Source organism: Osmerus eperlanus, chromosome 3 (assembly GCF_963692335.1).
Source record: "Osmerus eperlanus chromosome 3, fOsmEpe2.1, whole genome shotgun sequence".
NCBI lineage: Eukaryota > Metazoa > Chordata > Actinopteri > Osmeriformes > Osmeridae > Osmerus > Osmerus eperlanus.
Genome location: NC_085020.1, coordinates 20035047 through 20060453, shown reverse-complemented (window position 1 = coordinate 20060453; position 25407 = coordinate 20035047). Strand labels below are relative to the sequence as shown.

Here is a 25407-nt window from a genome sequence, read left to right as displayed (position 1 = left end):
GCGTATTCTAATGATAGTATCTCATACTCTAATGAGACACTGTCGCCAACAAGAGCATCATCTCTCCCAGGGGCTTGTTCATCATCAAGATGGTCGAATCCAGCCCTGCCCCCTGACACACTCAGCAGGGGTCAAGGGTCACAGGAGCAGAACGTAACCGCCCCGGGAGGTTCTAAAACAGCTCTGCTATGTGATGAGAGGCTGCAATGGGCTGCGGCTCCAGTCATTCGAATGATTTGGCTTCTCAACTTGCCGTGCCTGTACCGTATCTGACGCCCCACTCCCTCTCCCAGGATCAAAGGGAGCCCCGGCCCTCTCCGGCTCGACTACACACACACACGCACACACACACACATGCACACACACACACACATAGAGCATGGCACTTGTCACACTAATGCTTGTTAATGACTCATTCCATTGGCTCAAAGCACCCCTCAGATATGAAAAATACACTTATTGCAAACACCCCCTCTCTCTCCTCCTCTCCCTCTCTCCCTCTATCTCTATGTGACAATAGGCTTGTGAGTATGAGCACTACAATAACAACAGATGGACATGAGAACGACCCACCAGACCCAGTAGTGCAGCAAGGTAAATGACTGTAATCAATCATCGGGACTAACTGCGATGATGCCAGTTCTAGGTGTGTGGGGGGGGGGGGGGGGGGGGGGGGGGGAGGTTGTGCAGACTGACCTGGTGTGTCTGCGAGGCGGGATGGGCCCCCTGCCGGGAGACAGCAGGAGGAGGAGGAGGAAGAAGGGGGGGAGCCGGATCTGACTGCGGAGGGGGAGGTGAGCTCCGCGCCTGAGGCCTTGGGCTTGCCCGACTCCTGAGCTTTCAGCTTCTTGGCGTGTTTGCTGCCTTTGTAGTGGGCCTCTGCCTGGCTCTGGAGAGGAGGAGAGGAGGAGAGGAGGAGAGGACAGGAGGAGAGAAGGGCAAGAGAGAAAAGGATAGATGAGAGGAGAGAGGAGGGGAGAAAAAGAAGGGGCGAGGAGGAGAGAAGAGGGGGGGAGAGAGGCGAGGAGAGATCAGAAAAGATGAGAGGAATTAGATGGGGAAAGTGAAACTGACAGTGAATAAAGGACCATCACTTCACAATCTCCTCTGCTGCAGATGGACACATCTGAGATGACAGGAGATGACAGCTATGCCAGCTGACTGACCACCCTGACAAACAACGCCACACTCCACTCCTGATGGATCATACACTGTGTCTGTACCTGTGTGTGTGTGTGTCTTTGTGTGTGCGTGTGGAGGAGGGGGGGGGGGGGGGGTTCTACAAGTGTGTGTGTGCCCACTTATCCAAGCTCAATTCAGACAAGGGACTGGCAGTGCTGAGCCTTTAGCATGATGGATGCACTTCAATATCCCCCCCTCTCCACTAGTCCCCTAACCTGCACTTCAAAATCTCTTTTGATGTCTCTCTCTCTCTCTGTCTCTCTCACTCTCTCTGTCTCTCTCTGTCTCTCTCTCTCTCTCTGTCTCTCTCTCTGCCTCTCTCTCTGCCTCTCTCTCTGCCTCTCTCTCTCTCTCTCTTTTTCTGCTCTTAGGTCAAGGTGTGACAGCTTGTCTCTAAGGACCTGGTGCGTACTCTGTTATGCAGCGGTGTTTGCGTGTGTGTGCGTGCGTGTGTCGTCTCCCTTTGCGTGTCAGGGTTCCAGGTCCTGCCTGAATCACAGACCGATCCAGCCATGCATCAGCTCATTAGGCATGATAAACACTGCCTGTGTTCACGCTAGCTGTCAGTCTGGCTAACTCGCTCATACTCTCCCTCTCCAGGTCTCTGTCCCGCCCTCCCTCCCTCTCTCTGCCTCGCCCTCCCTCCCTCTCTCTGCCTCGCCCTCCCTCCCTCTCTCTGCCTCGCCCTCCCTCCCTCTCTCTGCCTCACCTGACTGCCCTCCTGGATGAAAATACCCTACGTTGTTATCTAACACTTTCATCCAGATTTAGATTTACTCCTGCCGCCGAAACCTTAGCTAGGACGAAGGGAGGCGCAGTGCAGCTAAGGGAGTCCTGCTGTGAGAACTTGGTCGTGCTTCATTATCGCCTGCCTTCCTTACCTCCAACATCAAAACAAGACGCCGAGCTGTGTATGGGGTCTGTGGCTTCCTGTTGGCTCACTACCTATCCTGACAGAACAGTAGGACTGCTACTGGAGCATACTGCATGTGACACGACAAGAGAGGCAACGTGGCAAGTGGTAACGTGAAACGTCACTATGACACAAAGCATAGACACTTTGAACAAAATGACCCCCAGAACTCTGAGGTAAGGGCCAGATAAATAAACCATCATTGTTCCGGACCCTGGACCGAATGGAAATTTGGTGAGTGGACCTTTTGGGTTTCTAATTGAGTACCCCTGGTCTACACAGATACACAGTCTACAGATTAGCTGGACGCGAAGTTTGCTGGACAGGATATGACCAGAGAGCTGCTTTGAGATCAGGTAGCATTCAGTCAAAGTGACATGCAGGGAGGCTGGCTGGGTGATTGGCTGTGGACTGCCTGACTGAGTGACTGGCTGCATGGCTTAGCGGGTGACCGATGCACTGGCTGTTTGAGAGAAAAGGTGCTTTTTATATCTGTTTATTCGTTTCAACATGAAACTAGTCCATTTCTGAGACAGGATAGCGTATCAATGACACAGCTGTTCTAATCATTTCTCTCTCTACCGTCTCTCGTCTGCCTTCACACGCATATGAACGTGAGTGTCATCCCGTTCTGAAACCAGAGGATTTCATATGATGTCGGCCCACCCTTTGCAGCTATAACATCTTCAACTCTTCCAGGAAGGCTTTCCACAAGGTTTAGGAGTGTGTTTATGGGAAGTTTAGACCATTCTTGCAGAAGTGCATTTGTGAGGTCGGACAGATGTTGGACGAGAAGGCCTGGCTCGCAGTCTCCGCTCTTATTCATCCCAAAGGTGTTCTATCGGGTTGAGGTCAGGACTCTGTGCAGGCCAGTCAACTTCTTCCACACCAACCTCGCTCATCCATGTCTTTATGGCCCTTGCTTTGTGCACCTGAATTCAATGATTTGGATAGCTGAGTTAATACTTTTGGCAATATAGTGTGTATATATATACAAACCCTAACCCTATGTCTGCCTTTGTTGGCCCTCAGTGAAGATGTCTCACACAGACAAGAGAAAACATTTATAATGAACAATGAAACTGGAAGAGTTCAGATGATAGCTGGTGTTGACAATCCTCCAGCAGAGCTGTCCCCCTCTGGCCCCCTGATTAGCCCCCCTCACTGGCCCCCCTCCGGCCCCCTGATTAGCCCTCCTTACTGGCCCCCCTCCGCCCCCCTGATTAGCCCCCCTGACGAGCCCCCCTGACAGGCCTCCCTCATTGGCCCCCCCCACTGGTTACAGTAGAGCTGCCACAGCAATCCCCCTCATTAATATAGACCTGAATAACAGATGGACACTGTTGCACCCTCCGTTACTTATAGAGCCCCCTCGTCTGACACGTTCACACCCGGCCACGTCCAGCCCCCTCGTCATGTCCAGCCCCCTCGTCACGTCCAGCCCCCTCGTCACGTCCAGCCCCCCCGTCACCCCCAGCCCCCCTCGTCACCCCCAGCCCCCCCCGTCACCCCCAGCTCTCACGTCTGAGTTGAAGCGCAGCTGGCAGATGTTGCAGGAGATGACCTGCTTCTTCTTGGGCGGGAGGGACACTCCGAACGTGTGGTTGATGACGGCCTTCTGCACCGGATCCATCTGCGGGGGAACAACAGGGGAGACATTAGACTGTGGCACCGCAGACGCCCTGGGAATACCCGCTGGATTCCGGGGGAACCTTCCGACGTGGACGTTCATGTTTGTGTCCGTTTCCTGAAGGAGCTGATCTACATTTCAGCATTGCTAATATGCATCTCCTGACTCTCACCAGACTCCTATACCTGGCCCTCTAACAGGCTCTCAGCATGAAGCATCTTCACCAAACAGACCCTATTACATATTGATGAGCACATTAGGCTTCAGTACATCCCTTAAGAACACACACGCACACCAGGCGCTCATGCTTCCCTGTCTTTAAGAACATGACCTGTCTACCAAGCTCCAGAGTCAGGCAGGAGCTCATCACAGCACCATGCCCCGAGCGCATCATGACAGCCCCTTAGCTCCAGCACTGTGCGCCCCTGCTGAAGCACTGGTGCCATCAAACAGACATGAGAACAGAGTGGCCATGCTGGACGATCCCACAGAGGAGGGATGAAGGAGAGAGGTGGAGAGAGAATCAGAGAGAGGTGGAGAGAGGGAGAGAGTCGGAGAGAGAGAAGTAGAGCGAAAGGTAACGAGAGGTAGAAAGAGTGGAGGGAAAGGGAGAGAGCGCGAAAGGTGGAGAGAAGTAGAGAGAGACAGAAAGAGAGCGAGAAAATGTTGAGCGAGGTAGAGACAGAAAGGTAGATAGAGATAGAGAGAGAGAGAGAGAGAGAGAGAGAGAGAGAGAGAGAGAGAGAGAGAGAGAGAGAGAGAGAGAGAGCAAAGAAGAGAGAGAAAGTTAGAGAGAGAGACATAAGGGTGTCCTGCCCTTATCCTCAGCAGTTGTTTAATGGGCCACGGTATACCAGAAGCAGCCAGGGAGCCAATCCACTAAGAGCTTCCTAGATATCGCTGACCGGCCAGATGGACGACAGCCAATCAGAGGGCACCAGCTCACCTCCCTGTGGTATGAGGAGGCTTTTAAGAGTGGTGCCAGCGTCTCTGACCCCCTAACAGCTCCGGAGAAGACTCGACTCCAGAGGACTCTGAAGAAACCCCTCAGAGATCACTTTGCATTTCCAGGTCAAACGTCCTTAACGTCGAAAGGGCTTCGGCGAAAAACACCATTTGAAACATTGAAACAAAAACGACGTGCACATGCGCAGTATGTGCACAGATGTGACAGTTCCACGACAGGGACGAGGGAGGAACTATTCCTGGAGGTGGCGCCGGCGTTCGTCGGAGGGCTGGAGAGTCTGGGGCGGCTCATTAGTGGGCTATGAAGCTGTAATCTGCGCTGATGTGGTGCCTGGCTGCCATATGGCCATCTGCAATTCTAATGTGTCGTCCTCAGCCGGGCTGACAGACAGGAGGGGGGGCCGGAGGACAAACAAGGTCGTGGGCGGGCAAGGACATCTTCTCTGGGAGAGGAAAACGTCCGTGTTCCCGTCAGTGCCTGTCGCCTGGGAAGAACACCCCGCCGTATCGTACACGGTTATCGCCACCGCCGTCATAGCCGCCGCCCTGTCATCGAAATCACCGTCGTTGGCGTCAAAATAACACCTGGTGATTACCGCTTTCCCCCGGAAAGCCCTCGTCGGTTCTCGAATCCGTTTTTTGGATGCACAATGAGAGCGGTGTGTGTGCCTGTGTGGCTGTGTGTGCGTGGGTGTATTGTGTGTGTGTGCGTGGAGAGGGTGATGAATGATAGCACTACTGCCGGTCTGACAATTTCTGAAAGCTACGGGGCAATGTTTGCCGAGCGAGTTGTGACAGGCCGTGGGTTTGTGCGTGTGTGTGCGCGTGTGTGTGTGTCTGAAGCCAGTATCAGTCAGTACTACTGACAGGCTGGCGTGACCCAGAGCCAGGATACCACTAGCCATCCAAAAGAGACTTGTCACACTGGAGATATGGGCTCACACACACACACAAGCATGCCTTGACAAAAGAGAGATATCCCACCACCCTCTCCCAACAAGAACACACACAAACACACTGTGCATTTCTCGACACCACACACACACACACCCCAGACTGACCGTGTTGAAGTTGGGGAAGAGCCCCCCGGGCGAGGAGCTGTCCAGGGGGAAGGAGAGGAAAGGCTTCATGTCCAGGCTGGACTGCATCATCAGAGGCGGGGTCCTCACCAGCGCCGGGAGAGGAGAGACACCTGGAGACACAGGAGGCAGGAGGACACGTGAAACACAGAGAGAGGGGGCAGAGAGAGGGCGGATAGAGGGCGGAGAGAGGGCGGAGAGAGGGCAGAGAGAGGGCGGAGAGACTGGCAGAGAGAGGACAGAGAGAGGGGCAGAGAGAGGGGAGAGAGAGGGCAGAGAGAGGGGCAGAGAGAGGGGCAGAGAGAGGGGCAGAGAGAGGGCGGAGAGACTGGCAGAGAGAGGACAGAGAGAGGGGAGAGAGAGGGGAGAGAGAGGGCAGAGAGAGGGGCAGAGAGAGGGGCAGAGAGAGGGCAGAGAGAGGGCGGAGAGAGGGGCAGAGAGAGGGCAGAGAGAGGGGAGAGAGAGGGGAGAGAGAGGGCAGAGAGAGGGGCAGAGAGAGGGGCAGAGAGAGGGCAGAGAGAGGGCGGAGAGAGGGGCAGAGAGAGGGCAGAGAGAGGGCAGAGAGAGGGGCAGAGAGAGGGCGGAGAGAGGGCGGAGAGAGGGGCAGAGAGAGGGCAGAGAGAGGGCGGAGAGAGGGCGGAGAGAGGGCGGAGAGAGGGGCAGAGAGAGGGCAGAGAGAGGGAGTGTGTATGTATGTGTTGGGGGGGGGGGGTTAAGGATGGAGTGAGTATGTGTGGGTCTGTGTGTGTGAAAGAGAGAGAGGGAGAGCGTGGGGTCAGAATAAAGCAACTCATCGTGTTGGTAATGAAGCAGAACGACTACACTCCGAGCATGAGCTGGAGGGATAGGGGAACTGTGATGTGCAGTGTGTGAGTGTGTGTGCGTGGGCTCATCCTAGGGATTTACTAAAACATGAGAGGATGAGTGAGTCCATTAATTCTGGTAAACCTAGCAGCACGCCTGAACACCCACACACCCACACACACCCACACAAATATAGTACATGCAAATCACAAGACAAAAATATCATTGACAGAGAATTAACATCCTCAGCATGGGATTTTCTCTCCTTTCTCTGCCCCCCCCCCCCTCTCTCCCCCCCAACACACACACACATACACACACACACAGACATAAAAATGGAACACACGATGCGAAACTGCATCACCAGAGTCAGACCTGGAAACGAATCAAGAACACGAGACCCACAGATCTGTTCCTGTACGAGCTTGCATCTCCCTGCGAGTGCTAACGACCATCCGTCTGTTTGGCATCTCATGCCCGCTGGCCTTCACCCTGCCGCTAGGTCAACACGGCTCTCCCTGCCGCTAGGTCAACATGACACCACTAGCACACCTCGCTGCACGCTGGCCTGGTCGTGGGCAGCTCCACTGCAGGTCCTGCTCAGAGCCGGATCCCTGTCACTGACTTCCTGTCTGGGAGGGGAGCAGAGCAGATGGTGGGCGGGGCTTCACCTTCCCGTGGTGCATCACGGGAGCATTTGGCTCTGCCCCGCCCTCACATCACGCCCCGCAGTTATCTCACTGATGATGGACACACACACACAGCCTCTCTCATACGCAAACATTTGCTCCAAAACTCCAGAGTGTGTTTGGTTCCTCGTTGGCAGGTGAGGTTTAATTATGATAATCCACTATATCTTGGATGCACGGCCCGGTGTGTGTGTGCATGTGTGTGTGTGTGTGTGTGTCAGAGATCCTGCAGCCAAATAGTGAGAGAGACAGGGTGCGTGGGGGTATTTAGCCCTCCCTCTCTCACCCCAGGGAGTGAAAGGCCAATCGTAGTTCTGTCCTCTTACAGACTAAGGTGTTCTTTCAGCACTAATCCAGTCACACACACACACACACACCCTGGACCAGGACCAGGGCTTGGTCTGTTTCTGGTCTGTGGTGACTGTTGGGGTCTATTTCTATGCCATGACCCAACTGTTCTGCTCAGATCCAGTTCACAGCAAGACTCCCGACCATAAGTCTGACCTATCCACCGACCATCACGCAGCCCATGAAACAGTCTTAGAATAGAACGTAATGGACTAGAATATAATGCACATGCTGAATGAGATTCATCCTTTTTCCACCCGGACAGAATCCCATCCCAGTTCTGGCAAGTAGCTCGTTCCCAGAGTATAGGATCTGTCTAAGAGGATCTGTCTGACTCTAAGCTGCCTCCACGAAGACCTGATCATCCCTTCTTCCTTCTCTCACTCCTCCTCCTCTGTTCATCATCTTTCCCTGCCTCCTTCGCTCCCTCCATCTTTCCCTCCCTCCATCTTTCCCTCCCTCCATCTCTCCCTCCCTCCATCTCTCTCTCCCTCCATCTCTCCCTCCTTCCATCTCTCCCTCCATCTCCCCCTCCCTCCATCTCTCCCTCCCTCAATCTCTCCCTCCATCTCTCGCTCCCTTGTTCTCTCCCCATCTTACTCCCTCCCTCTCTCCCTCCCTTTCTCCCTCGCTCTCTCACCCTCTCTCCCTCTCTCTCCATCCCTCTCTCCCTCCCTCTCCCTCCCTCTCTCCCTCGCTCTCCCACCCTCTCTCCCTCTCTCCCTCGCTCTCCCTCCCTCTCTCCCTCCCTCTCTCCCTCTCTCTCCCTCCCTCTACCTCCCTCTCTCCCTCCCTCTCCCTCTGCCCCCCCATGAGCTCTTTGCTACACAGATGTATCTTAATCCTCCAACTCTATTTCTTAATCCCTCCTTTCTTTTCCTCCTGCAGTTTTAGCCTTTCCAGCCCCCTCCTCAATATTTTATTTGTCTCTGTTCAGCCCTATTTCTATCTCACTTTCTTTCTCCTACCTCTCCTTAATATTTCTATATATGGGGCATCTTTACTCTCTCAGTCCTTCCTCTCTCAAAGCATCTCTAACCCACTCTGACCTAGATAGCCTGGATATGCCTGTACCTGACACACTGCTTGGCTGTACATGGCTGGCTGGCTGTACATGGCTGACTGGCTGGCTGGCTGTACATGGCTGGCTGGCTGGTTGGCTGTACATGGCTGACTGTACATGGCTGGCTGGCTGTACATGGCTGGCTGGCTGGCTGTACATGGCTGGCTGGCTGGCTGGCTGTACATGGCTGGCTGGCTGGCTGTACATGGCTGGCTGGCTGGCTGTACATGGCTGGCTGTACATGGCTGGCTGGCTGGCTGGCTGTACATGGCTGGCTGGCTGGCTGTACATGGCTGGCTGGCTGGCTGTACAGGACTGTGGACTGCTGGGTTGTTAGGTTCCTCGTGAGCTCTGGTTATCTCACCATCAACCTCTCCTTACCCTCTGACACACACACAAACACCCCCCCCCCCACACACACACACACACACACACACACAAACATATTTGTCACCAGTTGTGGGATGTTTATATGATCCTACCAAATACGGTTAGAACCCGGCAACAGCTCTAGCATTGTAAAGTTCATTTGATCCTCATAAATAAGGAGTGTAACACACACATTCTCAAACTGTCTGGACCAACCTGTTCACCAGACCACACACACTTACTCACACACACACAAAAACACACTCACATACACACACACATACACACACACACACACAACCATACCCTGCTATTCAGGTAACATAATTACAAGGGAAATAAAATGATCCAACCACTTATGAGGAAACTCTCCATCCAGACTGCTTATTAGGTTGTGTGGGTGCGTTTGTGTGTGTGTGTGTGTGTGTGTGTGTGTGTGTGTGTGTGTGTGCATTTGTGTGTGTGTGTGTGTGTGTGTGTCAGTCATGTGCTTCCGGACAATCTAATAACAGAGCAAATTCAATTTAAATGCAGATTGGGGATGGGCTATGTCCATGTGTGCAGGCTGGCTAGGACTGGAGCAAGCTTTGTGACTCAAAACTCAATTTACTACTAACTCAGTTTGTTTATTGCTAATAAACATCACCTGATGACAGTCCCACAGCTGATATTGAGAATAGGTGTGTGTGTCATGAGTGTGTGGAGGGATCCATCTATTGCTATAGCACCATGTCAATATATGTAGTGTATATGTACGAGATCCTGTCTCAGTCATTAGCTAAGCTTGGCAGTGGAAGTGTTGATGTGTGTGTGTGTGGAGAATGTGCATGTAGTGTGTGTGTGTGTGTGTGTGTGTGTGTGGCCTGTGGAGGGTATTTATGGAGCTGTACGTGGGATTATGAGAGATCTTATACAACCAGCTGGGCTGTGGTATATACCTGCTGCTGCTGGTGGAACCATTTACACACTGAGGAATGTCTCTCTCTCTCTTTCACCCCCTCTACCTCTCTCCCTCTCTCTCCTTCACCCCTCCCTCTTTCTCTCCCTCTATCTTTCACCCCCTCTCCCTCTCTCTTTCTCTCTCTCCCCTGCTCACTCTTTCTGAATCATGGAACTTCAATGTCCATGGCTGTACACTCAAGAGAGAAGGAGATGCATGTGTGTGTGTGTGTGTGTGTGTGTGTGTGTGTGTGTGTGTGTGTGTGTGAGTGAGTGAGAGAGAGAGACATAGAGACAGACTGGCAGAGAGAGGGAGACCTCATACCTGAGATCAAACATGGACATTAACCCTCCCCATCCTGCCATCCTCCTCTCACTGGAACTCCTAGTTCAGTAGTTTGATCGTGTGTGAGTGAATGTGCGTGAGTTTCTGCCCTGTGGTTGTTTACCAAAAACAGCCTCAGCCCTGTTTACTGAGCCTCATGTGCCTGTGGCGTCGCACAGCTTCACCTCCCCCCCCCCCTTCCTCCTCCTCCTCCTCATCCTCCTCAGGGCTGCGGAGGAACAGAATGCCAGGCTTCTAAAGGACGCTATTTACAGAGACTGGAGGGCCTCTCGTACTCCCCAAGCGTGGGATCTTGCCTCCTCCACAAGCACACACTGCTATTACCACGTCAAACAGAACAATCACATTTACTCTGGTATGACCTCATCACACAGAAAATAGTGGCAGCCCCCCCCCCCCTGCCTCCTCCACTCATCTTGGAGGCAGAGCAACAGTTACCGTAAGAGACAGAACTACAGAAAAGAGACACAGCTACAGAAAAAGAGACAGAACTACGGTAAAGACACAGAACTACAGTAAAAATACAGAACTACAGTCAAAGAGAAACAACTACAGTAAAAGAGACATAACTACAGTAAAAGAGACAGAACTATGGTAAAGACACAGAACTACAGTAAAGAGACAGAACTACAGTAAAAAGACAGAACTACAGTAAAAGAGACAGAAGTACAGTAAAAAGACAGAGCAACAGTAAAAAGCTAATAATGTCAGGTCTAGAGAATAGCAGGAATCCCACGAGCGAGGGATGTCGCTGGAAAACACTCCTGCTGTGAGGCGAGTGTCACAGAGAAGAGAGGAAGAGGAGAGAGCTAGAGACAGAGAGAGGAGCCGAGAAGGCGAGCGCGAGAGACACCGGGAGACGGAAGGGAGGAGATGGAATAGAGGGAAGACGAGAGCAGGGGAGAGAGCGAGAAAGACGCATAAATAATGCATGTCTCTTCGCAGCAAAAGAGTCTTGTTGAACCAGCGGAGGCATCATCCATATTAGATGAGTGTTGGAGTTGTAATCTAAAGTTATTATGACACTGTGTTATTCACAGGCTTCAGCACTCAGAGAAGGGCTCCGGTATTCGATAAGCGGCTGTTGAAACTAGCCTTCTGAATGATACTAGCACATTCCCAGTTCTGGCCATCACTGGGCACTGGCATTGTAAAACTACATGAATCTTTCATACAGTAATGAAGTCATGTACTCTAGCAGGAACTCTCTTAAAATATAACTGACACTTAACTGGTAATGTGACAGGAGAGAGCTGGGGAGATAGACAGAGAGAGAGAGAGAGAGAGAGAGAGAGAGAGAGAGAGAGAGAGAGAGAGAGAGAGAGAGAGAGAGAGAGAGAGAGAGAGAGAGAGAGATAGAGATGTGGATGCTAGACAGTTATTGCCTTCTCCCCTGGGAAAGTTACACACCTGTTACTTACACACACACACACACACACACACACACAGTACACACAGACACACAAGAACTAAGTCACACACACAGCTCAACATCACAGTCTATATTTACAACAATTTGTTAGGCAGAGTGATGTAAGCTCGTATATATAAACCCAGGAGAGAGCGATGAGAGTAAAAGAGAGGGATGAGAGGTATAGAGAGCGATGAGAGTAAAAGAGAGGGATGAGAGGTATAGAGAGGGATGAGAGCTAGAGAGAGGGATGAGAGGTAGAGAAAGGGATGAGAGGTAGAGAGAGATGAGAAGTGGAGAGAGGGAAGTTCGGGCTGTATTTACCAGCCGCGTGGGAACACCTGGGGTAGCTCGCCAATGCCCACTAACTCCACCCACACCCCAGTGCACTCTGGGAATGAGGGTGGTGGAGATGGTGGGAATGGTGATCAAGAGAATGGTGGTGGTGATGGCGTTTGAGTCTCTCCAGAGAGACGGGCTTTCATCGAGTGTAAGTCTAAACCCATCAGACGGGCTAATATTCAGCCCTTTTTCCCCAATCTGTGTGTGTCAGAGATCAATGGTTGTCCTCAGGCCTTAGTTAACCACCAACAGTATTTCACTGCGATTATAATACTCATGTCTCATTAATTGTCACAATATCACACCCTGTCACACGCACACACTCTCCGCTCAGCTAAAGTTCCCTGTTGAACCCGTGTCCTGTCTTGTAGAAGCAATTAACGGGGCGCACTGCTCCCGTACGGACGTGGCTGCACTTTGAACATCTATTTAAAGCCGATATGAAGAATTAAGAGGGAGAGGAGCTTTTCAGTAACAATTCTTTCTGTCTAAAAACACTGGCCTCTGCCTTCAGGCTCATGTCAGCTACCATCTATACATTTAAGCCAGGAGGTTTGGGTTTTACTAAACAGGCTGTAGACAGTTCTCACATTGCCCCTGAAAAAACGTTTATTTCAGGGGGTTTGTACGGCTGCCAACTCTCAGCAGCATAAACCAACAGCTAGTGAATCACCCTTCACAGACAATCCGGATTGTGTTACATAAAGCTCAACATTCAGGCTTGTCTGCGCGTGTTTGCAGCAGAGCTGTCAGGGAGGAGAGAACGGGCTAGGCGACCACAGTCACCCCCGTCAGGGACCCCAAACTGCCTCCACGCCGCCACTGACATGCCAGTGACACACGCATGCTAGCACGCAGACAAGCCCTGGCGCACGCACACAAACACACACCACAACACAGGCCCCGCAAACATGCCAACGAGCTTGGGGACATGCTTTTCAGATCGTTACTGGACACACGAACACACACACACCCACATATGCAGTAAGACTACAGGATCAGAGGTACCCACAGTGGGAGAGAAAGCGAGACACTGGGGGGGGGGAACAGAGAGGGAGGGAGGGAGGGAGGGAGGGAGCGAAAGGAGAAAGTGAGACAGGAGGGGGTGTAAGAGAGGGGAGACAAGCACCCTCAGAGACAGCCTCCTAAACAAAGATGAAGGGCTAGAGGAGGCAGGGGGGCGTGCTGTGATAGCCACGCTGCAAATCTAGGTCATCCCACTCTGCCTTCTCTTTCTGGGGCTGCACAACCACCATCACCTCCGAAACACACAACTACCATCACCTCCGAAACACACAATTACCATCCCCTCCGAAACACACAACTACCTACATTTGTCAAATAAACTGTAAGCAAAGCTGGGTAACTGAAGCACAGGCAGCTGAGATTGATAGACACAGAGAGATAGAGAGACACAGAGGGCCTCATTTATCAAGCCGTTTGCGCCTGTTTCCAGGCGTTAATTGTTCGTAAAGACTGACTTCACCGATGTGGGCTATTCACAAGCAGGGCGCACTTGGGTAAAATCGCGACACATGAGCGAGTTGCACTTTCAATATGTGTTGTGGGAGGGTCATGGGGAAAGTGGGAGTTCCACCCTAAAAAGGTGGCAGGATACGCGTAAAGTGCGCCTAATTATATATTCTGCGGTATTTACAAAGACTGCCAGAGTGCGCCTCTATTTTGCGGGGGAAATTCTCCGCCTCTTAAAGCAGACAACCAGGAGCGCGTTTTTCTGTTCGTACAAATGTACCTTATTCAATGGCAGCAGTGATCCGAGCAAGGCGAAGACATGGGCCAATTTTTTTCTGAGGGTGTGGATGTTCTTCATGTTCGTATGCATCATGTTTTGGTTACCCGCAATGTTTTTGTGGCTATCCCGTAGTTTATGATCATTGACCTATTTACTTTTGTAAAGCGCTCTCTTGGAAAACGCTTTGGATAAATCGTCTGCTAAATGAATAAATGTACATGTAAATGTTGTGCACTGTAATGTGTTCAGGTTTGCAGTTACTTCATGCACGTCACTAAATTTAAGCTTGCGCTTTCTTTTTCCCGTAGGAAGATCCATGATAGAAACATGTGGGCCCATTGTTATTTTAGAGGCGCAATAATTGCGCTTGAGGGCGGAGTATGAGCTGATTGCCTGATGAGGGGTCAGGTTTGATAAATACTACGCAAAATGAGGAAACATAGCGGGCGCTATTACCGGCCTCCCATAAACAGACGCAGTGTAAACTGCGCATGTGTTAGTAAATGAGGGCCAGAGAGTTGAGAGAGACAAAGAGAGATAGAGACACAGAGAGATAGAGAGACACAGAGAGATAGAGAGACACAGAGAGATAGAGAGACACAGAGAGATAGAGAGACACAGAGAGATAGAGAGACAAAGAGAGAGAGAGAGACAAAGAGAGAGAGAGGGAGAGAAACCCCACTGACACTCAATGAACCGATGTGACTTCATTATCCTGAGCCTCCAGGGAACTCTTACATCACGTTATTTCATGGAAGAGGAAGGGGAGAGACGAGAGAGGGGAGGGGGGCAGGGCAGGGCGATGGGGGGGGGGGGGGGGAGCGATGGAGGGACCATCTGCTCAGGTCCTGGTGATTTCTCCAACTGAGGCCATGTTAGTGTGGTCTGATACACCTCCGAGGTGTTTTAGCACTGGAGGAGTCCAGGAAAGACAAACAGACGGTGTGTACCGTCTCACGCCTGACGCTTTCCTCCATAGCGATGCACAGCGTCGGCGGACTCGAACCTGCAACCTCTCGATCTGCAGTCGAGGCCCCTAACCGCTGAGAGAGATACCCCCAGTGAGAGAAAGACTGGCGTGAGGAGAAAAGGACATGGAGCAAGGAGAAAGGAGGAGGAAGGGGGCCAATCGGGAGAGAAGGATGATGGAGGCAGCAGAAAGGGGCAGTCCCAACCCAGGACCCAAGAGAGGGCCACTAACACTAACGCAAGCAGACAACATCAAACACATGCAGACCAGTCATTCTAAAAGCCTTTTGACTTTCTGTCACCTCCACTCCCCTGTCTGACGGCACTGATGCCTCCAGACCACCTCTCTCTCAGACCGGCAGAGCTGAACCCGAGCCGGGAATAACCAGGGCTGGAACAGTCAGACACGCCAGTCCCAGGCCCAGTCCCAGTCCCAGTGTGTGTGGTGGTCCCTGCCCTAGGACTGGTGCTGGGCCTGATGCTGACAGACCTCTCAACACTGAAGATATTTTAGTTCCAACAGGGGGCCTATAAATAGAGAATATAGAATATCCCCCATCAGTCACCTGTGACCTCCAGATCACTGGCCTGTCCTGTGTGCGTGTGCGTGTGTGTGTGTTTTGCCAGTCTGTGGCAGCACGTCATTGAGGTCAGGTGGTTTAGCGACGGCATTCCAGGACACTGCTATGTGTTGTCACAGCCTTCTCCCTGACCTGCTGATGTGATTAATGACCCCGCTAAACAGACACCCACACAAAGGAAGCAGGCGCGCACAATGTTGTCTGAATCCAACGCAGTAACCGCAATCCCCTGAATTTCTCCGTTCTCTAGTTACAGCAGAGTAGATTATCATAAACACAAACACACACACACACACAAACCTTGAACACCTTCCCAATACCACTGTAACCTTTCTCTGTTTACACCAAGATGCTTGGCTAAGGGACAGCTATAAATACAGCCCACATATCATGAATTCCTTGCACTCATGATAAAATGGCGACTTCCTTACATTCCCAACCAGGCCCACATAGTGTCTAACATTTCACATCATCGCAGTCCTCAGTCGGATCTAGAAAGAGAAAGACACACGAGCAACCTGAGCGAGGTTGTGTGTGTGTGTGTGTGTGTGTGTGTGTGCGCGTGTGCATGTCAGGTTAGTTTAGTTCATTACCACAGTTAAGAGGACAGATCTGGATAACCTAGTAGGTGTGAACACTGAGGAATCGCAGGTCAGTTCAAGCTTTTGACGAGAGCTGCAAACCACACCACAGACCTGAGGCTGTCGACCACACACGCACACTCAAACACACACACACACACACACACTCGACCAGGGACAGTTACAGCACAGTCTATTCCCCCTGCGACAGCAGAGCGATGTAATTAAGATAAGACAGACAGCTGTCGGCCACCACACCAACAGCAAGGTAGCATTTGAGGTGTGGTTACCACGGAGATAGGTGAATAGGGTTTGGGAGCTGCAGAAGGGGAAACGTGTTTGTATCTAATGGAAGTTTAAAAACCGCAGGACACACACATGCACACAGATACACGCACACGCACATACACACCACCTAGCTCAGCAGAGGGGAGATTAAATAGCACCCTGGCCTTAGAGTGATACACAAAAGCAGCTTTGAGGATATAGCTGCTCTCCGGGCTGGACGTGAACGTGACTCTGTGCAGCCTGAAGATGATTCAGTCGACAATAGTCAGACCTTGTCCGTTCTGTAGTGTGCGATCCCCTGCTCTAACTGAGAAAGACGAAGAAGAAGAAGACGAAGAAGAAGAAGACGAAGAAGAAGACGAAGAAGAAGAAGAAGACGAAGAAGAAGACGAAGACGAAGACGAAGAAGAAGACGAAGAAGAAGACGAAGAAGAAGAAGACGAAGAAGAAGAAGACGAAGAAGACGAAGAAGAAGAAGAAGACGAAGAAGACGAAGAAGACGAAGAAGAAGACGAAGAAGAAGACGAAGAAGACGAAGAAGAAGACGAAGAAGAAGAAGACGAAGACGAAGACGAAGAAGAAGACGAAGAAGAAGAAGACGAAGAAGAAGAAGAAGAAGAAGAAGAAGAAGAAAGAGCGTTTGACAAAAGAATGGGCGGTTGAAATCATTTCTCAGTTGTTAGCGGCAAGATAATTGCTACCCAGTCGAAACCCAAAGCGTGTCAAAGTAGAGAGGCGAGATCACAAATGAAAAGCTTATTTTGAGTCATGCTAATAGGCTTGTCAAAGCTGTGTGTGCAAAACGGTTCTCTGGTATGACCAGCGCCGACACTCATGTGTCAAGCGTAGATTTCGTATGAATGTGAATGACATGGGCTGAACCCACTTTGTAAAACCCTGGAGTTTTAGGACGTTTTAGGAGCCATATACTTACATTCATTTGCTTCTCTGACTGGATCCAAACCAAAGGATGAAGCTTTGGTTCGCCCACCCAACTACCCCAGGACACAGCCAGAAATCCTTGAGATGAGCTTTTCTTGGAAGTGCCCCCCCCCACACACACACACACACACACACACACACACACACACACACACACACAGCAGAAGCTGTGTACGACTAGAGTGAAATGAGCAGTGAACTGTGATTGGACTTGATCTCTCCAGGCCAGGTCAGGTGTGCAATCTGAATCACAGCCAGCTGGGCAGTGATGGCCCACATCTCCCAACAACAACAAGCACGGTCCCACAAACTGGTACGTGTCCGTGTGGCCCTGCTCTTCCCAGGCACCCAGGCAGCCAGAGAGACGGACAGGAGAGATGGGAGAGGGAGCGAGGAGAAGGGGGGGACGACAGCGAGGGATGTTTACGACGGCTAGGCAGGTCACGCACGGCTGGCGTGTTTACAGGCAGTTAGGAACTGATTAGGAGAGATGATGCTGGGGAGAGATGGGGAGGCGTTGTCATCCGTCGCGCTATCACACACACACACACACACACACACACATAGAAATGCACACACACATTCACACGCACTCAGTCACAGCCACCCACACGAATACACACACACGTACACACAGACACATACACACGCTCATACACACACTTACAAAAGGACCGTCAGTGTTGGCATTCCCAGTGGCAGCACACCTCCACACACCAGTAGCCATGACGTCCAGAACGAATGCGGAGTTATGCATGTAAGAGCGAGAACACGCTACATCTGGAGGTTACACTGTCCTGCAGGGTTGTGCATCTCTAATCTGACAGGAGAGAGTTACACAACATCACGCAACGTGGTTTGTGTTTCACGTTTCTCTTGTAACTAGGAGTCCTGTTTTCCCATGCTGTCATATCAGCTTGCTGTGTTCTGTACCGCAGCAGCACAATTAAGGGGCTTCACTGCCTGTCTTCCTGCCTGCTGCCTGCCTGCCTGTCTCTCTATCTGCCTGCCTGCCTGTCTGTCTGTCCCTTCCTACCTGCCTGTCTGTCATTTCAGCTTGCTGTGTTCTGTACTGCAGCAGCACAATTCGGGCTTCACTGCCTGTCTGACTGTCCCTGTCTACCTGTCTGTCCGTCTGCCTGTCTGTCTGCTCTGCCTGCTTCTCACTCACTTCAACACTCACCTGATGGAGGGAGGTCTTCCTGTCTGACGAGCTGGCGAACCGAAGCCAGATGCAGGCAGCGACAGATTCACACTGGTGGCAGCAAGACAGTCCTGCCTGTAGCCCAGTGCTGCTAGACCACACCGGGAGTGTGTGTGTGCGTGTGCCAGAAATCTGAGTGTGACAGAGAGAGCCTCTGTTCCTGCAGGACTGGGGGGAGGTGTGGGAGGTGTCAGGTGACCAGAACAGGACTGGCATGTGTCATCGGCATACGAGACAGGTATCAGCTTTTTATCAGTCTCGTGCTGACTGGTCGATCAGCCCAGGCAGGTGTGTGCTGATTGGCTGGAGAGCAGTGTCGGGTATGGGGAGCGACCTCTTAATCCTGCTGCTGCCATTTCCTGTAGATCGGGGTCGAGGAGTAAGACTATCCACCTCTCTCCCTATCACACACACACACAAACAGTGTGTATGGGGTGTGTGCGTGGCGTTCTTCAAGCGCCGGTCCCTTCAGATGTGACGACAGTTATCTTAGGAGTGTATCAAGTTACGCTGCATTCAGCTGGATGGCTAGGGTTTCTGCACAGGTGCTGGAGCAAAAAGGGTTTACAGGGCGAGGCAGGAGTGGAGGCAGGTGTGGAGGCAGGAAGCTCTACAGCGATGACACGTTCAGACCTCCTCCAGGACCGGGGAGGAGAAGAGACAGCCCTGTCCGCCTGGCACTGCCTCACATTACAGACACACTGAGCAGCCTGGCACCGCCTCACATTACAGACACACTGAGCAGCCTGGCACTGCCTCACATTACAGACACACTGAGCAGCCTGGCACTGCCTCACATTACAGACACACTGAGCAGCCTGGCACTGCCTCACATTACAGACACACTGAGCAGCCTGGCACTGCCTCACATTACAGACACACTGAGCAGCCTGGCACTGCCTCACATTACAGACACACTGAGCAGCCTGGCACTGCCTCACACTACAGACACAGCCCTGTCAGCCTGGCGATACCTCACACTACAGACACACTGAGCAGCCTGGCACTGCCTCACACTACAGACACAGCCCTGTCAGCCTGGCACTGCCTCACACTACAGACACAGCCCTGTCCGCCTGGCACTGCCTCACACTATAAAGACACAGCCCTGTCCGCCTGGCACTGCCTCACACTACAGACACACTGAGCAGCCTGGCACTGCCGCACACTACAGACACACTGAGCAGCCTGGCCGTATCTGCTGAGACAGAGAGATGGATGGAGGGATGGACCGACAGACAGGCAGACCGACATGCCGACAGGCAGACAAATAGACAGATAGAGAGAGAGAGTTAGAGAGAGAGGGATAGAGAAAGAGAGTTAGAGAGATGATAGTGAGGTGACAGGAGGGGTCAGGGCCAGTGTGAGGTCACAGAACAGGGAATACTATTCCAGGTCACATATGTCTGTATGGTCTCTCCATACGGCCATCACCGACCCCGATACGCCAGCGATCCTGATCTCCATCTCTCCCTCCCTCACATGCACACGCAGGCACACACACACGCGGGCACACACACACGCAGGCACACACACACGCGGGCACACACACACGCGGGCACACACACACGCGGGCACACACACACGTGGGCACACACACACGCAGGCACACACACGCGGGCACACACACACGCGGGCACACACACACACGGGAACACACACACGCGGGCACACACACACGCAGGCACACACACACGCGGGCACACACACACGCGGGCACACACACACGCGGGCACACACACACGCAGGCACACACACACGCAGGCACACACACACGCGGGCACACACACACGCAGGCACACACACGCGGGCACACACACACGCGGGCACACACACACGCAGGCACACACACACGCGGGCACACACACACGCGGGCTGGGGGGGGGACTAACCCTAACCCTTTTCTCTCTGCCCATCTGGCATCTCCTGCTGCCCTGCCGTTAGCTGCTCTCCTGCTCACCAGCCCCGTGTTGTGTGTGTGTGTGTGTGTTTGTGTGTGTTTGTTTGTGTGTAGTTCTGTTTTGATTTTGTTGTATAAGTGTATGTCTTAGAGTGTTGTTGTGTGCGATTATATGTGTACGAGTGAGTGTGTGAGTGAGTGAGTGTGAGTGTGTGAGTGTGTGTGTGTGTCCTCAGCTCAGTGACGTCGTTCTCCCATCTCACCCCGGAGATGTGAGCCGTGTGTGAGGAAGCACGCGACCGTGTTTCAGACCTGACCAACCGTTACGGCTTCACCCAGACAGCCCTGCCCAATCCCATCACACCCCGGGGCGTCCCGGGAACAAGGCCCTCCGACGCACGGCTTCCTGCTTCCTGTTCAGGGTACGCAGGAAGCCGCTGGTCTCTGTGACGCCACACGGGGCTGGCTTGGTGACGGTTCCCTTCCCAGGGCGGTTCCACGTAGAACGTGACCCGACGGATCGGCAGCCCGGAGGATGACTAGGTGTGGGCTAGAACAGACGGTCTCCACATCAGCAGAGCTGACGAGACGCGCAGCCAGGCGCCGTGGCGACAGGATCAGCTTGTCTTTGTTCTCACTCTCCATCTCCTTCTCTCTATTTCTATCCCCGTATCCACCAGAGACCACTTAGTGGAGGATAATCACTCGGGTGTCTGGGGAAATGTGGTGTCTCACCTCTGTGTGTCTGTCTCTCTCTTTCTGGCTCGCTTTCTTTTATGTCTCTCTGCCTCTCTCTCTCTCTGGCTCGCTTTCTGTCTCTCTGCCTCTCTCTCTCTGGCTCGCTTTCTGTGTCTCTGCCTCTCTCTCTCTGGCTTGCTTTCTGTCTCTCTGCCTCTCTCTCTCTGGCTCGCTTTCTATCTCTCTCTCTCTGGCTCGCTTTCGTTCTCTCTGCCTCTCTATCTAAATTTCACTGCCTCTCTTCCTCTGTCTCTGCCTTTTGACCCTGCGTCAGTCCTGGCGCTGACAGTACAGGAGTGCGTCTGAGTCAGGTAGCTTTGGAAGTGAATGGACGCGAGAAACTCCAGGGCCAGTGTGAGACTGGATCAGACAAGTATCTCCAGCCAACAGCCTTGTTACGCAGGCAAACATTTACATAACAGTGACTAATTGTTCAGGAGAACGTACCAAAAAACAACCCAAAAAATCCTTTTGGGGGCCATTTTTGGAACGCAGTGAAAATAATCACAACGGTGCCAATTAGTTTCCAAAACCAACACGAGCCTCCGTCGAATCTCTAAGGGTGTAGAAACCCTCAATTATCCACTAAGACATGCTGCTGGAAGCTAGGATGCCAGGAAATAGGCAGCATTAAGACTGCATAATATGTGCATAATGATGAGTGGAGTGTGTGTGTGCGTGCTTGCATGGGCACGTGTGTTGAAGTGGGGCATGGCGACTTGTCTCTCCCAGGCAGGGTCGGCTCCAAGGGAGTGGAATGCTGTGCCCCCTCAAAAGATAATTTTGTTTAAATTTCAATAAGAAATACTGGCATTGGCTATAAATTACATATCAAGAAGGCTACACTTTCCTGCAGAATATGCAGGTCTGCTCGTATTTTGACTCTCATGCATGCTTTGTAAATGCGTACCCCCCTTGTGAAAAAAAATGCCCCACCATTTAATTCGTTCTGGAGCCGAGTCTGCTCCCAGGACTGAGGTTAGTGGTCTGCGTGTGCCGGGAGAGAAGCCTGTCACCAGGGAAACCCAGCTCTGATAAGGCTGTCCCTCTCAGCGCTGCTTCATGGTTCTATCAACACGGTGACAGTTCCCTAAGTCCCATTTGGCATTTGGAAGATATGTCATTTTCTTATTTCCTGTCGGAGGACGGTGACAGGTTCGACCGACTGGTTCAGGAATGTGAGACTGGGTCAGGTGGCTTGACAGGCGTAAACGCAAGACAGGGAAACAACAACAGCAGCAAAGACAACATCTCCAGGAGGGCCTCAACCTTTGGCTGTGCCCAGAGGCGAGCAGGGGACCGATCGAGGGGGACAGGACTGACATTTGGTAAAGGCTACATCCCAGTGATACAGCAGGCGGAGAGGGGTGAGAAGGAGGCCTCAATGATGGAGGGGATAGGGGCTGGGGGTGGAGGGGATAGGGGCTGGGGGTGGAGGGGATAGGGGCTGGGGGTGGAGGGGATAGGAGCTGGGGGTGGAGGGGATAGGGGCTGGGGGTGGAGGGGATAGGGGCTGGGGGTGGAGGGGATAGGGGCTGGGGGTGGAGGGGATAGAGGCTGGGGGTGGAGGGGATAGGGGCTGGGGGTGGAGGGGATAGGGGCTGGGGGTGGAGGGGATAGAGGCTGGGGGTGGAGGGGATAGGGGCTGGGGGTGGAGGGGATAGGGGCTGGGGGTGGAGGGGATAGGGGCTGGGGGTGGAGGGGATAGAGGCTGGGGGTGGAGGGGATAGAGGCTGGGGTTGGAGGGGATAGAGGCTGGGGGTGGAGGGGATAGGGGCTGGGGGTGGAGGGGATAGAGGCTGGGGGTGGAGGGGATAGGGGCTGGGGAGGGGAGGGGATAGGGGCTGGGGAGGGGAGGGGATAGGGGCTGGGGGTGGAGGGGATAGGGGCTGGGGGTGGAGGGGATAGGGGCTGGGGAGGGGATAGAGGCTGGGGGTGGAGGGGATAGGGGCTGGGGGCTGGGGGTGGAGGGGATAGGGGCTGGGGGTGGAGGGGATAGAGGCTGGGGTTGGAGGGGATAGGAGCTGGGGGTGGAGGGGATAGGGGCTGGGGGTGGAGGGGATAGAGGCTGGGGGTGGAGGGGATAGGAGCTGGGGGTGGAGGGGATAGGGGCTGGGGGTGGAGGGGATAGGGGCTGGGGGTGGAGGGGATAGAGGCTGGGGGTGGAGGGGATAGGGGCTGGGGGTGGAGGGGATAGAGGCTGGGGGTGGAGGGGATAGGGGCTGGGGAGGGGAGGGGATAGAGGCTGGGGGTGGAGGGGATAGGAGCTGGGGGTGGAGGGGATAGGGGCTGGGGGTGGAGGGGATAGAGGCTGGGGGTGGAGGGGATAGGAGCTGGGGGTGGAGGGGATAGGGGCTGGGGGTGGAGGGGATAGGGGCTGGGGGTGGAGGGGATAGAGGCTGGGGGTGGAGGGGATAGGGGCTGGGGGTGGAGGGGATAGAGGCTGGGGGTGGAGGGGATAGGGGCTGGGGGTGGAGGGGATAGGGGCTGGGGAGGGGAGGGGATAGGGGCTGGGGAGGGGAGGGGATAGAGGCTGGGGGTGGAGGGTGTAGTGAGGTCCACAAGACCACACGGAGCCAACATCTTGCCACACCTGAAGAGTGATTCAATCACATCAGAATCAGCCCTTGTGACACCCTCAGTATGCTGATTACCCACCAAACGCCGATGCAAAGGAACCATAGAATGGGGGGGGGGCCTCCCCAATCTACCTAATCAGCCCTCCTGCTAGCTTGCAAGCTTCAAAGGGCCTGATTTAGACAACACGTCTCCAGCGACCATTTGCTATCCGTTTCGGCGGCGATTTGAACAAAGAACATACCTTGATCAGAACTTTTGAGGAAAGTCTTGAGACTTCACCTTTACCACAAGAGTACAAGGTGGAGAATTATGAGAGGGATATTTGTGTTATGTTTGTTACTTTGTTTTAATGTTGTGTTCACTGAAATCTTGATTCTAGTAACAACTCCTTCTTCCTGAAAGATAACCACGTCATTCTTGGTATCTACACGAAGCTATCATAATAAAACAATCATTCAACTATATTTTGTAACTGTACCAAGATGTCCAGAACAATATTTGAACCATCGAATGAACCAGCCAAAGATCAGATCACACCTTTGGTAGGTGTGAAGGAAGGAGGGGGGAGTTGAGAACCCAGCTTCCCCCAATCCACATCTGACCCCAGACGGGTCCTCCCTCGAACTGTATAAAGCCCTAAGATGACCATCAATCTCGGACTCCAGCGAAACCGACCATGGCATGAACGCCATCAGGATTGGCGTTCCAAAGGACGTCGCCAAGCTTCTCCTGAGATTCAACTTCATAGTGAACGCGTCACTATCGGGACGTTTCAACAGAAGGACCAAAAACGCAATTCCAAATGCGACTTCACTGAGATCCCGCAGACTCAGTCACATGACCCAGCGCAGCCGCGCTGTGACTTCAGATTCTTCAAATGGACCTTTGGCGCAAACCGCCCTCAACATCATTGATCAACCCCTGATCAAACGTAACTATGGCTAACGCTCTTTCCTCCTCGACATGGCATTGGCGTGAGCTCTGTTTATGATTTGTAAGGATGTAATCACTGACTGTACAATTTCTGCCTTTCTTTAAGTTAGACCATTTCATTCTGTTCATTGAAACCAATCTCTCATATCAAACCCATAATCCAACTTTTCATAAGATCTGTTTACCTTACTTGAATAAATTCATTGTAAAGATATTTTGACGTGCGTGTTCACTGATGTTACGATTGGCTCTACTCTTAGAACGAATTCATTCCTTAAGATTAGACTGATTATTACGAAGGCTATTATTTAAATATTATTCAATAAGGTTTCCTCTATCCCTTTAACAATAAGAGGTGGTGCCCCAAGAACTACATACTTTATTATAAATTAAGTATTGCTAATCTTAAACGAGCAAACCCCGCTACATATTGGCGCCCCGTGTGAGGCTAAGATAGATTGAAATGAGCAATCGTAACTTTTGTGAAACGAACTGTTAAAATAGAGCGAGCTCTAACTGTATGTAGCACCATGTATTTAATACTACTGTGCCTGGGCTACAGTGGCTGTGTGCGTATTCAATTGTTTTTCGTGAAATAGCTGCTAGTGTGTGTGTGGGACCAGCTAGCTCAAAGGAAGCGGCTAGGTTTGACCGGAGGTACGCGCGTGCTCAGAAACACCGCTGCCCCGACATTTACGTTGTAATCTGCCTCGGCCAGCTCTTCACGGAAAGTAGCATAAGAGCCTTTTATTATAGCCTCTATTTTAATAGTGTAGCTATTTGGTTAAGTGAATTAACCAACCAACTAATACGTTGGTGCACATGTCTAGTTCAGGGAAACAGACAGTAGTGCTTAG

At 52.4% G+C, this 25407-nt stretch overlaps 2 protein-coding genes across 2 annotated transcripts in view; one reads left to right on the top strand and one right to left on the bottom strand.

Moving 5' to 3' along the window:
- Window positions 1–7083, bottom strand: part of znf385b (zinc finger protein 385B) — a 12372-nt gene extending 5289 nt beyond the window's left edge. Inside the window, 4 exon segments of the mRNA XM_062456280.1 lie at window positions 697–889; window positions 3618–3728; window positions 5753–5883; window positions 6950–7083. Of these exon segments, the coding sequence (XP_062312264.1) occupies window positions 697–889; window positions 3618–3728; window positions 5753–5883; window positions 6950–7049 (535 nt within the window). The 5' untranslated portion in view covers window positions 7050–7083.
- Window positions 1–25407, top strand: part of cwc22 (CWC22 spliceosome associated protein homolog) — a 140835-nt gene that overhangs the window by 40577 nt on the left and 74851 nt on the right. The gene's annotated exons all lie outside the window — the stretch shown is intronic.